Below are 14,251 nucleotides of genomic sequence, written 5' to 3'. Positions count from 1 at the left end.
CTGTCGCCGGAAGGTGATCTGGGACGAGCTGTTGGCCCGTATGGCGTCCGGCAAATGCAAGGAGGCGGCCGTTGCAGAGCTAGAGCTGTTACGCGCCGGCCGAAGCTTGAACCGACTCGTCGACGAACTCAAACAGCGCCGACGGCGGGGCCAGGATCGGGGCCAGGGCCAGGGCCAGATACGGGTACAGGTAGGGACCCCCGTGCCCGATGACCCAGGTCCAGGCCCGGGACCAGGTCCAACTCGAGGTCAGGGCCGTCGGGGGCGGAGGACCCGGCTGGGAAAGCGGACCGCCCTGAGCGTCGACGTAAGCCAGCCGCCTCGTAGAGTCTTTACACATATTTATATCCATGTAACTAGACATATTTTTGAGGATCAAAGGGCCGTAGGATCAGTGCATTACTATCTCACAGTTCCTGTGGCCGAGCCTAGCCCCCCATTACCCATTCGCGGCGCTGCAACGCAAATATCTCGACGGGCAGTAGCCTATACGGAGTGCTCCTCGACCAAACGCGCCGCCGGTGTAGTAGTCCCCAGGCCCCGGAATGGCCTGGATTGGGCTGCTGGCCGTGGAGATATTCGCGTGCGCGCCGCCGGGCACTTATCAGATGGTAGATGTGTAATCGCATACGATTTCCCGAAATTACTCCGCAAATCGACCCCACGATAAGTCCTGCTTATCACTAAGTTGATATCAATCACAGCAACAGAAAGTCACAAAATTGTCCCGATTGGCTGATGTTGGAACTGCTTAACTAGGCCACTTGTTTATTAATAGCGCCCTTATAGGAAGACTCGATTGATGGGCCATGCATCAAATGTGCAAAGCTAGTTGACGAGAGTCATCATCGATGAAAGACTCAGTACCAGCCATCATAGTAACCGCGGTGATGATGGTGGCGATGATGGCGGTATCGACGTCCGTAGTAGTAGTCACGGTCGTAGCCATATCCGTAACCATAATCATCGTAACCGCCCTGGGTGCCACGCTTCTCAATATCCCGCTTCTCCACGTCAGCCACGTCACGCTTGTAATGACCATAGCCATAGCCTCGGTAGCCGTCGTCACCATAACCGTAGCCACGATCCCTCTATTAGTCAGCCTCGCGCGCGGAATATGTCCGCGCCGCCCGCCCGCACGGGACTAGCCGGGGCTTAGCATCCTTGATGATCACTACGTTCCACAAGAACTGACCAACTACTCATTCTGCGAGCCCGTATGATTTGTTTGAGCATTTCAATTGCCGACAGCGGCATTCGTGGTTTGATCCATAGCTAGACCCTGTCCCTCTTCATACTGCTGGATAGATCCCGAAGAACGTACAACTGATCATAAAGGTCTGTAACATCACAGAACCACTTGATTATGCTCATCTTCCTGCTGTCAAGATCCCTCCCTCTATTGTCGCCATGTGTTCGAAGAGATTCATGGTCTAGCATTCTGAGCGTCCGGGTGAGACAGTCGTGTTCATACTCGGCGAGCTCTATAAGAGCCTCTTTCTTTGTGGTAAAGGCCCCAGTTGGCGCTGTCGGGCACCGCACGAACTCAGGGAAATGGACCGAGTTTACATTGCGTTCAGCAGTGTCACGAGCTACCGAGCCAACATCATTGTACATACGACACATAGTCGTTAGGTGGCGAGTGGCTGCGGCGGCGAGATATTTCTGTGTTACCGTGGGGAAGACTTCCGTGCCGAAACACAGCGACGAAGAGATGAGGCAGCATGCAAAGGCGAACGAATATGCACAAGCCACATGGTTCGCTGCTGTCATGCGAACCCATTGGAAAAAGGGCCTTGTGGTCGAGGTGTAGACATCGGTGCTCTGTGGTACCTGGTGCTCGAACTGTGAGTTATCCCCGATTTGAGTGGCATGTGCGTGCAAGAAAGCCCGTAACTCTTCGCACAGGTTGTTACGGTCCCAGAGGCTAGACCTCAGAACAGCTTCATGCTTTAGGACGTGTCTCACAAAGCGAGCCAGAGGGTCGCTGATCTCTCGGGGTACTGATAAACATACGCGACTGCAGTTATCACCATCTTCGGCATTGATGCTCTTCAAGCCATTGGAGTCATCGACACAGTCAGTATCATCCTTTGTAGTGCTGTCAATAATTTTGTCAATGAGCTCGTGCAGCAGGTTGGTGGTCTCGGGAAAAGCCGGAGCAGCAATCGTCTCGATGAACTCGTCAGTTTGATAGCCAAGCAGTGACAGCAACATCAAGTCGTATAGAAATGAGGCCGATGCAAAAATGCGACATCTATTGTTGCACCCGACCCAGGTAAAGGGGATGATGTTGAGATACTTGTCCTCAGTTACCCGGGTCTCGTCCCTCGCATACACTTCAAGTCGTTGCGCCCGCAGAAGAGGTATAAATAGGGATGACTCAAGCAATGATGCTCGAATCTGCCATTCCGGAACCGCAGAGAATAAAGACGTCTGGCGCACCAGATGGACGTAGCTATCCATTTCAGCCGCAGAAAAGCCGACTCCGAGACTGTAGCCGACACTTCCAGGGACCTCCGTTGGGTGACGGACCTTTAGAGATGCTAGCGTGTATGCTTCTGCTACAAAGGCAACTTGGTAAGCTGTTTTGGAAGTCCAGTTATAGTCCGTAGATCGAAAATTGTTGGATTTTAAAGAGTCGATCCCCCGATCAATGGCAGACTGTAACTGCGCCTGTATCGGATTGAAGAAGCACACATGGCGTGCTTCCGCGAGCGCCAGGATGGCATAACAAGTCTGTTCGGGCAGGCCATTCCAGGAACCGTCCTCTCGCTGTTCCAGCATGGTACGAAGACAGGCTTGGAACAAGGAAATGGAAACTCTCAAATGCAACTCTGGGCCCGCCATGTCCAAAAAGGCGCCGCCGCTGTCCAGAAGTCGAAGGAGGTCTGTAAAGGCCTCGGCCAATAGCATGGTTGGGTACAGGTGACTCAAATGCTGCAAGGTAATGTCAGCAAGAACTCGTCAAGGGTCACGCAGCGCTATACCTACCCATTTGTCCTTGATATGGTGATCGCCATTCCACCGGCGCCCACAAATAAATCTGGTCGTCTTCAAAATTTGCGGATAGTAGCGAGAGTTGTCTGGATGATGGAGAAGCGCAAGCAGGACGTGGCAGTTTGAAGTGAAACTCGGATCTCTTTCTGAGCCGAATGTGGCAAAATGATCTCGTACTTCAAAGACTCTGATCATTCGATCCGGGTTGACATGACGATCAAGCATACCCAGGGCCAAAAGACATTTGGCCGTGTCGTCCACGTCAGCGGCGCGAGGCGCTTCGCTCTGTCAGCTGCATCAATCAATCCAGGGGCCACAATGGAGTGGACTTACCAAACCCAATAATGCCCTGTTCCTCTTGAAATGCTCTGCCGAGGATATCTGATATTCCTTGTAGCTCTGCGCATTCGAGGTCCAATTTCGAGAAGCCGCTTCGGAGGAGTGTAGCAAGAATCTACTTATCTGTCAACAATCTCCAACACCCGCAATAAACGAGCTGAACTCGCTCACCCAACTATACTCAAAATAGGTTGTCGGAAAAGTACCAGGGATCCCGCCATCGCCGTGGCCAGTACCGGCCTTGACAACATGTCTCAAATAAGCTTCAGCTTCCTCATTCCAACGTGAAGCATTTATCAAGTAAGCCGCAGTTGACGAAGGCGACGCCATCATAGAGCCTCTGAAAATATGATGGGAAACTCGGTCGTAATCGATCTTTCCCAGAAAAGCCTCTAGCGAATGGACTGCCGACGATGGCGATTGGTCGTACAACGACTCAGGCCTGAAGCGGGACAATTTTGCCGCATTCAGGGAATTGAGAGTATCTTTACCCGGAAAGTCAAAAGTCAATGTTTCATCTTCCTCCTGAAGATAAGCGAGCAAGGGGGGAATAATCATTTCAACACCAATGTGATTTGTCTCTTGGACATCGTCCCATGTTGCCATCTGATCGCGAAGTGACCTAGAAGCACTTTCAATGCGCTTATGGATCTCGTCGGATGATACGTCGTGGATTTGAAGCGGCTCTTTAACATGCTTGAGGAGAGCCAGCAGAGCAGCGGCGGTGTCCAAGATACCTGCGGTTTGCGTGGCGAGATGTGAACCCCAGCTACCGTCATCCGACTGTGTTTTTAAAAGATAGTAAAAGCTTTCCGGAAAGAGCCATAATTTCTTGTTACCCGTTGTTTTGACAACCATGGCTACCCAGGCCGTGTCATAGATCTGACAACTCGTCGTACTAAGGCCATAATAACTATCATGACTTGCGTACGACCGTTGAACCAGTGACCTTGCAGCTGCCGTGAGTGGCTCAGCACCCTCCGTTCCAGTAATTTCAGTCTTCATGACTAAAATGCTAGGTTTGGAGAAGAATTTGGATCGGTTGCGGAAAAAAGAAAACGGTAAGCTGCCAGATATATCAAATCCTTTTAGACTATCAATCTCGCAGGTGTTGAAATGGGAAGGTACCTAAAGAGTCAACATGTGTCACGAAAAATCAAGCCACCTGTTGTTCAGGTGACATGTTCAATTGAACATCAAATCTGCTTCGCGACACACCCCCTCAGGGATCACGGGCTAGCCTGGGATTCCTGAGACCACTCTCGCTTTAGCTCTGGGCCTTCTCTGCCTTGTGCCATTCGGGCTACTCTGCGACAGTGCCTCGGGCTCTGGCTATGGCATTACACAGGTGCAGGTCTCGAACACTGACTCCGTCGGGGTGCGCGCTAGCCTAGGTGGTCGTGCGCAGTTACCGGAAGTTCCAGGAGGGGTTAGCCCCTCCTCCCGGGCTCATAACTGTCACGAAAAATCAAGCCACCTGTTGTTCAGGTGACATGTTCAATTGAACATCAAATCTGCTTCGCGACAACATGTGAATTGAGGTCTATCTAAACGAACTAAGAAGGGGAGGAAATTATCCCCTATTTAAGGAAGGTGGAAAAGATTTAAAGGGAAAAGCAGCGCATCTGATCAGGACAGATTGCAGCTTTGGGGAACGTTCTTTGAGAATACGAATGTATTCTTGTAGGTGGCTTGAACCTGCTGACGTGTTCTTAAGAAAAGGGGTACCTAGTGGCTGAAAGCAAGGGCGGAATCAAAGGATCCGTGATGTGTCAAGTGCAAAGGGGCTTACAGGGAGGCAGCATCTGCACATTCTGACAGGACTGTCGATTGTTTGACACCCCTAACAAGATAGGAGGTGCGGCTTAACTTCGTACTCGTGCCCGCCCCCACTTTTTCGGATTTGAAATCCGAAAAAGTGGGGGCGGGCACGAGTAGCACAATTTACGGAGGAAGCTTTTCAAAAGTCATATCCCGCGCAAAAGCAGCCCCTGTAAGAAAAAGAAAGAGCGTACCGAATTTCTGTTACTGTATGTTATTTTTTGCTAATACTGTATACTGTCTCTCTTTCTCTCTTAACACTTATTTCTGCCTTATAATTTAAAATAAAATAAAAACTATATATACCGAGGAATTCGCTCTATCTAGGCTTATATCTATCTCCTTATACAGCAGATTTTTTAGGCTTGCTTTATCTTTTTAGATAATTATTCTAGAAGATGTTTCTTATGTTCCTTTGCAAAGGGAAATAGACATGGGGGGCTCTCTTTCTTCCTTTTTCTTAACAGGGGCTGCTTTAGCGCGGGATATGACTTTTGAAAGCTTCCTCCGTACGGAGTACAGCTTTACTTAATAAAAGTGGGGCGTAGCACGGGTAGTAAACACAGGTAAACAGCCTCTTTTACCAGGGGGTTTGGCCAACGAGTGAGACAGGCCAACGAGTGAGACAGGCCAACGAGTGAGACAGGCCGGCGAGTGAGACAGGCCGGCGGACAGGCCAGCGAGTGAGATCTCACCACGGCAAAGGCCGACTACTGCGTCTAGCCCTGCATGGCTGACGACAAGGGTGCCACTCAAATAGCTCCCTCTACGAAGGCTGGTCTCAAAAGTCGGGTGACCCGTGCAGGGAACCCCTGTCACCGTGCCAATCCAGAAGCCGGCCAGGCCGGATATTACCCGATTAAGCTACCGCTTCTGTAACAGACCAATCAGATCAGCCAATGGCAAATGCCACTCAGCGTCATCAACGTCTTCAATCCCTTCTTCATCCAACGACTTCCTTCCGGCCAATAATCCCTTGAGTCGTTGAGGCACCCTCTTTTGACCCCGTGGTGTGGAATCTGCCCACTAAATCATACAGGTGTGACCCTCCTTGAGCGGAGAAACAGCAGGACAGTGCAAAAGACAGTAGAATTATTCAGCCGTAGGCTGACTTTACATTAATCCGAATAAGTTTTCCCAATATGAGGGTTTGGTGCAGACAGGGATCAATAAGTTTCTTGGGCTCTGATTGGTCCTAAATTTGTGTTGTGCTTCACGACGAGGGCCATTCCGGGAACGAACATAACGATGCTGGTATCGATCGGTATGGAACTCTCATTCCCCTGACTTGTGTTCGGATATGAAAATCCGCAGCGTTGCCTGGTGTTGTCCTGGAAAGACATTGGTGGCATCCATGTTCAAGTTTCACCGGTTCCTATGTGATGCCCCGGTTCAACCTCCTGGTCACACCGGGTGCTGAGGTCTATATCCCACCGGTCCTACTGGTTGTTTCAAAATAGGGTTCGTTTTCTCAATATCCCCCCGCCTTTTCGAGACACCTTTCAGCCCATCACATCAGGGCACCATGTGCGACAGAAACCCCGCACCTCGTCAAGCCACCCAAAATGCTGCTCCGCCTGCTTGTCAACGTCCATGATGTCTAGAGCGGGATCTTCTTTGGCTATTAATGATTCAAACACTTTTGGAACTTGTCATAGCCCTGAATAAGCTGACGACAAGGATGCCCCTCACACACAGCTCCCTCTAGCTCCCTCGAGCCCAACTACTCAGCTAGGAGGCCTCCTAGCCGGTCAGGTTACTCTGGTAGGCACTGCTCTCAACAACTTAAAGCGTGCCTCTGTGTTGCAGACCTCTTCCCTCCCTTCCGTCCCTTCCCTCCTTAGCTTATATCAGGCAACAGTCTAGATAACATCAATCGGCTGTCCGCTTCTTACAGCAACAAACATATTAAACGGAGGAGACGAAGTCACAGGTTCAAGCAACAGATCAAGATCACAACAACTTCTCACATATAGAATGGCATATTCAGGAAAAATTTTCGCAGTTACTGGTGGTGCGTCAGGTATCGGACTTGCCACAGTCAAGTTGCTTTGGTCCCGCGGGGCTGCCTTAGCTGTGTCCGACGTGAATGAAACAACTCTCGAAGCACTCGAATATCTGGGGGGGACCGCGATTGGAGAATATCAGACACTTTCAACAACTGTTGTCGATGTCACCAAAGCCAGTCAGGTCGAAGCCTGGGTGGCTAGCATACTCAAACAGCACGGCAAGCTTGATGGAGCGGCAAACGTGGCCGGTATGAGCGACAGTGGCGGGCTCTTAGCGGAGAAATCGGACTACGACTTCGACTTCAGTGTTAATCTGAATCTGAGAGGGGTATTTAACTGCATGAGAGCCGAGCTCAACAGCATGTGCGATGGCGCTAGCATCGTCAATGTCAGCTCGGCAGCAGGTATCAGGGGCATGGTTGGATTTAGCCTCTATTCGGCGGCCAAGCACGGTGTGAATGGCTTGACGAAGTGCGCGGCGAAGGAATACGGCCCCATGGGCATCAGGATCAATGCCGTATGTCCTGGCATAACTCACACCCCGGCACTCGACACGCCGGTGGCGAAGCCTGTCGTTCGGTCGCAGGTTGAAGCTACTCCCTTGGGTCGATGGGCAGAGCCGGAAGAGGTGGCAAGCGTTATTGGATTTTTGCTAAGTGATGAGGCCACTCATGTGTCAGGTGCTATTATCCCAATCGACGGAGGGACTTTTTGTTGATTGAGATCTAATTGTCAAGTTACGAGCCAACACCAAGGGCATAAAAGTAGTCCGTAAAGTTGTCACTGTGACGGGCTGCACTCACAGGCTCCATAAAGGTTGTGAGGGCCGATGCTGTTTATTGCTAAACTAAAGAGAAGAGAAAGGAACGATCACTTTCAAGAGCGATGCTGCCTCTTAAAAGGGCCATCTCGCAAAGGTTAAAAAAGGTAGGTAAGAGTCAATCTGTTTATTGTCGTCTATCTAAAAATGAAGGTGAGAAGTTCTGTCTTCTTATACAAAAGCTATTAAGGTAGCAAAGGGAGCCTTCTGGGACGGGTTTCTAGGCGAAGCCTCTGGAAAAGACGTCTTTACAGCCTATGCATACACGAAACGCCAGCTTAGTCCTATTCTTCCTAGTATTTCATATACGAAAGATGGAGTAGAGACTTTGGCTACCACCTTTGACGAGAAGTGCGAAGCCTTCCTCTCGACTCTCTTTCCGACCCGCCAGCAACAGCCCCTATAACCTCTAGGGGCCAACCGGACCCAAGATAGCAACCCTAGACCCCAGAGCCCTCCGGAAGAGCCTCAGGGCTATACGGGCAGTAAGGCTAGAGGAGTTCCTATCTCACGGGAGGATGAGCAAAGTAGGCATAAAGATCAGGGACTGAAGAACTCTTGATTCTCTATCTAAAGAGTGGAAATGATGCGACTATAAATACATAGTGCAAACAACTAGAACCTTCTAGGTGATTGATAATGCTCACGTTATGTGGCAAATAGTCAACGTGGCAGGTGGCGAAGGTTGCAAGTGGCAATAGTAAGCAAGTGGCGATAGTGGGTTCATCTAACCACCATGGCGAGGGAGCCTGTGAAGACGACTATGCGAATAGGGGGATCAGACTGTTGGAGGCTGATATTCCCTGTGTGACATAGCTGGTATCCATTAGACGCTATAATGTCCCGCACGTAGAGAAGGAAGAGGATAGGACTAATAGGGGACCCTTGCGGCCCGCGGGACCCCTTCGTTCTCACTGATTACAAGCCCAGGGGAAAACGTTCGTGGAGGTACTGTTGGAGCTGCGTGGAAATCGTGTGACCAATGGTGAACCCTCCAAGTGCGATTTTACGAGCCTCTATGTGCAATTGTCCAGGTGCACCTCGCTTCGGGGCATCAAGCTTCTTGGTCCCGTGAGACGGTGAGACACCTAGGGGTGATAGATGAAGGCAAATTTTTCGAAGATTTTGAATGAAGGATGAATCAAATGAAGTGAATTTTTTGGATCTTGATTCAAAATCTTCAAGCTCCAATTTTCGCGATTCAAGTTAGGTTTGGGCCAATTCAGGCCATTCATGAATGGTTTGAAGGGATCCCCTAAACGAAGTGAATTTGGTGTGTACCTAAGCGATTGCAAAGATGCCTCAAAAACGCCAATAAGGAGTATATAGTTTTATAGCCTTCAGAAAAACCTCTCGATAATCCCGAATACTACAAAAATTACCTGTCCTAGGTAAATCGACCGAAAATAAGCACTTTCAAAAGCTTTGCCGAATCCTCAAAATACGACGGTACAACGCGCTCCAATCCGCCATTGTACACGGTTACACACCCGTATAGCCTCAATCCTCCGAAGCCTCCATTGTATCTGGACAGGGGGTTGATATCGCAGATTCATCGGCTTGGGAGGTAGGAGGTTTGTGGGTAGGAGGTTCGGTGGGAGCCTCAGCCTCGGTGGGAACTTCCGCATCAGCAGGGGGTTGATAAAGTTATATGACTCCTGTACACACAGGTTGTATTGTGAGCCAAGAACATCTCTTGGAAAGCAGGAGTCTCGACAACAGAGAAGGGTTGTCGATGTTTTACAAACCACCGGCGGATAGACTCCTTTGCTGTGAGCCTTGCTCGTTGCCTAGGTCGACCGCTCCATGCATCTGCCTCTGTATAATCTCCTCCACCAATGGCGCGGCCGTATCCATTGATTCGAGCGTGGTGAGACTCCTTCGTAATACTGTGCGTTTTTAAATGGTCTCCCATGCCAGAGGTAACCCCTCGGCGGTTCGATTCAAGGACCTGGAATATCTTCCGAAGAGTAGAAGGATTTCGAAGGCATTCTATACAAGTCCACCGGAACTCTTGGAAGATCTTCGGTCCATCCCTGTACTCCGAGTAAAAGCTTTTGGCTATAGCTTCTCTCTGCATGTACCAATAAACGTGGCTGTTCTTGTCTCTCTTCTTGCGAACATGCTTCTGTTTGTTGTCGGCCCACTTCTCGATAAGTCCGGCTTTCTCTACGAGCGTCATATGGCTACTGTTCAATGGCGGCTCTGGCGTATCCGCGTCGGGCATGTCATCATCTGACTCACAGTCAGGATGGCCCGGGGGCGCGCAGACGATTGTATCTTCGCCAGTTAGAAGAGGAGACGAAGGAGCCGGAGCGGTGCTAGGATCAGGGCGCGCGCGTGCGGGATTCTGAGGGTTGAATTGAGGACGTTCGATGCGAGCATAATTCTGCGTTGGCAATTTACGCCGGGTCCTAGGGGCGAAGAAGTTCGCTGCGGCAGATGTTTTTGATTCGGCAGGGGCCATACTATGTAGCACGTTATAATTAGCTATCCACTCGTAAAGTAATTAAATAAGGAGCGGTAGGTTGGAGTTTTACCTGGTCTTGGCTCAAGGGCTCGAGAATGGACGCGCGACACAGGTAGTCGAAACGACACCAAATAACCCACAATAAATGTAAGGGATTCGAGGTTGAACGGGCAGGATAGCTCGTCGGGCAGGACGTTGATTCGGGGTCCGACCCGAAGCCGCTGTCGGATTTATTGAAGCAGGAATTAGGCGAGGTCGTGGTAAAATAATGCGGCAGTTGTCGCGAAGACCGTTGCGCATGCAGGCAAAAAGTGGGAAGGGCTGACGACCGTGTCTTGCCGACAAGCAGGTAGAATTAACAAATGGTCAGTGGAGCACGAATAACGCGTCTAAACGCAGCTAGTTGACATAATATATCCTTATCATGCAGATGTTGCGGGTACTTCCTGATCATGCCAATTTTATGTGGACAAACAAGTAACAGTCGTATTGGGCCCGAGGAGTAGGTAACTCCCTAACAGCCTCCAAATCGCGACCTGACGCAATTCGTGTCAATTCCAATTTTTCGCGCAATATTGAGAAGTTGACGGGTCTGAACGCGTTTTTCGAATCAGCTTGCCAGAGGCTGTTTAACGGTATAAGTATCGTATTATATATCCAAAATGTGGACTGCCGAGCGTGATATGCGCTTCAAATGTAGTTCTGCAACTAGAAAATGACTTAAGCTATCGATCGCCTTCAGGATGATGTGGCATTTCTTAAGCAAACGTTAAGGACATGTATCGAGAGTTATATCATCCGAACGAGAAAATCCAGAACATCGAGTGGCACTACATTTAAATTGTGTGCATTCTGACATGGCACTGTTCATAAGCTTCCCGGTGTTTTTGATGCTCCCTCTAGGGTGGCAAGATTGGCGAAACGGTGGGGCGTATCAGGCACTGTTAGGGTAGTTATACCAAAATATATGGACGCCCTAACTACCCCACTTCCAATCCATTCAGACTGTGCGAACTGGAGTGTGGACGGAAGATTTTTTTTCGCCTTATATTTCGACCATATCGCCATTCATTCACAATTTGCATGAATGAATTGAATGAAGACTCCTGAATTTTTATTCGTCGAATTTGAAGACCTTACCCGATTCGGCTTCATTCAATTCAAGGGTCCTGAGGCCGATTCGACTTCAAAATCTTCAAATAGGGAGCAGTTATCCATCCACCACTTTCTACTATCCATCCACCAAGGTGGGGGCGATGAGAGTCCTGGCCGCTCTACCCGTTGATCTTGGTGTGGGGCCACAGCAGCCCAACTAAGTGTCTTCGCCACTTAGTTGGCCCAAAAAATCCGGCACAGCCCAAAAAATCCGGCACAGCAGCCCACCTCCAAAACGTCAACCCTATGCATCTCAACCGCGTTTTCTCGCGCAACTTGACTTTATTTACGTATCTTTTTGCCGGAATACATTATGACAGATAACATGGCTACCCTGGAGGCAGCAAAGCCGTTCTGGCGTCTCGTCGCGACCCCAGAGCCGATGTTCGTCGCTCAACAACACCAAAGAACGCCTCTTTCCGTGCGAGATGCGGCCATCCGTTACAATGTGAAGAGCTCATCCGTACAGAGAGCCATTAATTTCATAAGAAACCCCTTTCCCGTGCTCCAGGGCGTCCATTGGCGCTGACGGAGGACGAAGACGACGCCCTGGTTGCGTATGTACAGTGGATGGAACGCACCGGCATGCCCGCCACGAGAGCAACTTGAAGCTGTCGCAAATGCAATAAGAATGCGTCGAGATCCCAATGCCCGCCCGGTCTCGTCAAGTTGGCATGACAATTGGCGGGAAGTCATCCTGCGATCGCGAAGACGTATCTCAAAGCAGTTGAACGAGCCCGGAAGTCCTTTGAAGCCCACGGGGTAGAAGAAGTCGAATTTTTCTACTCAAAGCTTCGAGAAATCATCACCAGCTACCGTATTGGCAGTTCAGAGATCTGGAATGAAGACGAGGCCGGAATACGCATTGGGTGCCTGCGAGAACGCATCCAAGTTCTCATCACGCGCACCACTAGAGTCAAGAGCACCCGGCCCCGAGTTTTAGACCCAGCAAACCGAGAATCCTGCACGGTAATTGCCTCAGTTAACGCAGTGGGGGACTCTCTTCCACCCTGGCTTGTTTTCCAACATTACCCTACCACCAACTGGGCCGGCATCGACATCATGACAGGCGTACGGTTTGCCCAGTCGCCAACTGGCTTTTCCAACGCAGAGATACACCTTGAGTGGGCAAGGCATTTCAACTGCTGGTCTTGGGCATCGTCAGCGCAAGCAAAACAGTCAGGAAATTCGCTGGAAGAGTGGTTCGGCTGTGACGAGCATCTTCGGCGCCCCAACATGGGGATGAGTCGCGTGGAGGCGCCGCCAAACCAACGGCCTGACGACGAGAAGATCTACCGATTGCTTGTTGTGGATGGCTTTACAGGGCATACCACCCTTGACTTTGCTGAGTATTGTATCAAGTTTGATATCATCATTGCTATTTTCCTCCACATTCCACCCACCTCATGCAGCCGCTTGATGTTGGGGTATTCCAGCCACTAAAGTCAGCACATCAGAAAGCGCTTCGAAGTCGCTCGCAGAAGGCAACATATCATTTTCGCGGGTCAACTTCCTCACAGCTTTTCAGGACGTATATGAGGCTGGCTTCACGCGGCATAACATTATGGCGGCATTTGAAAAAACAGGCCTCTTTCCTGTCGACCCAGCGCCGGTGATCACCAAGATCCTCCACGAGCAGCTACGACAACAGCAGCCGATCAATCCTGCATACGCCTCGCTCCTACCCTCGGAGACGCGTTTCCAAGTCGCCGCGGATGCCCTCAATGATATCCGGCAACGGTATGGGCCCCTCATGAGCTCGCCATCACGAGAAAACTTGCGGGTTCTTGCGAAAGTGAACACCGAGTCTATCGCGATGGCGTCACATTCCCAGGGCATAGTCAGCGATAAGAATAGCCGAACCCAGGCGTATGCGAATCGAATGAAGAGAGGCAAGATTGTCAGGCCGCGCGGAGAGTTTATCACGAGCTCCAGCATGGCCGACATCACCCGGGAGTATGAGGAGCTCCAGGCAAAGCAAACCCGGCTTCAAACGCGCCAGGAGATAAGGATGCATCTTAAACGAGTTCGTGGAGAGATGCAGAAGATCCGAGAAGACTATAAAGTCGGGAAGAAGCAGTTAGTCAATGGCAGAGTCAAGACATTGAACTTTAAGCCCTGGCTAGAGTTTACGGGACGAGACGTTGAGTTCTACACTCTGGAGCAAAGTTGCGATACCCTCATGCGGGAGCTCAAAGAGCCATCCAAGGAATCCTTTTCTATGATACCACGAAGAGAAATAACTCCGCCAGAGATGTCAGGCGCGCGCAGCGACCCGACCTCGCCCACTTACAGATATGTCGTCGTTGCCCGGCAGTGACGATACCGTCTATTTCACAGGCCTCGATCTTGACAAACATAGTGAGGATGGCGCCGACGATGAAGACGAGGACAATTTACTCGACACGCAAGAGAATATACCCTCATCGCCGCCGTTAGCAGCGGTTGAAGCGGTAGTCGATACACCATGCCCTCGACCGCGCACCGATCGTCCAACAAGATACAGCAGACGCTCCAGGAACACAGGTATGGATAAAATAGCTCTCAGAGACGCACAACAGGCGAAATTACTACATAATACGTCTATTTGGACTCACAAACGCGGTCTTCCTATCTCTTCGACTGGAAGGCGGCAGC

General features: G+C 50.4%; 3 protein-coding genes across 3 annotated transcripts; 2 read left to right on the top strand and 1 right to left on the bottom strand.

Annotated features, from left to right (window-relative positions):
* Positions 1-860: 860 nt before the first annotated feature.
* HRG_08603 (ent-kaur-16-ene synthase) lies at positions 861-3,672 on the bottom strand (the record flags this gene model as incomplete). The annotated part of the gene is made up of 6 exons (XM_044867074.1): positions 861-1,091; positions 1,780-1,950; positions 2,017-2,940; positions 2,995-3,278; positions 3,334-3,454; positions 3,511-3,672. The coding sequence occupies 6 exons, from the start codon at positions 3,670-3,672 to the stop codon at positions 861-863; spliced, it is 1,893 nt and encodes a 630-aa protein (XP_044717961.1).
* Positions 3,673-7,137: 3,465 nt separating this feature from the next.
* On the top strand, positions 7,138-7,887 carry HRG_08602 (enoyl-(Acyl carrier protein) reductase domain-containing protein; the record flags this gene model as incomplete). Its single annotated transcript, XM_044867073.1, has 1 exon — positions 7,138-7,887. One exon carries the CDS (start codon positions 7,138-7,140, stop codon positions 7,885-7,887), a length of 750 nt encoding a protein of 249 aa, XP_044717960.1.
* Positions 7,888-13,178: 5,291 nt separating this feature from the next.
* Positions 13,179-13,934, top strand: HRG_08601 (uncharacterized protein; the record flags this gene model as incomplete). The annotated part of the gene is made up of 1 exon (XM_044867072.1): positions 13,179-13,934. One exon carries the CDS (start codon positions 13,179-13,181, stop codon positions 13,932-13,934), a length of 756 nt encoding a protein of 251 aa, XP_044717959.1.
* Positions 13,935-14,251: the final 317 nt, after the last annotated feature.

The sequence above is a fragment of the Hirsutella rhossiliensis genome (assembly GCF_020360975.1).
Source record: "Hirsutella rhossiliensis strain HR02 chromosome Unknown scaffold00010, whole genome shotgun sequence".
Taxonomy (NCBI): domain Eukaryota; kingdom Fungi; phylum Ascomycota; class Sordariomycetes; order Hypocreales; family Ophiocordycipitaceae; genus Hirsutella; species Hirsutella rhossiliensis.
This window is presented reverse-complemented; position numbering and strand designations above follow the sequence as displayed.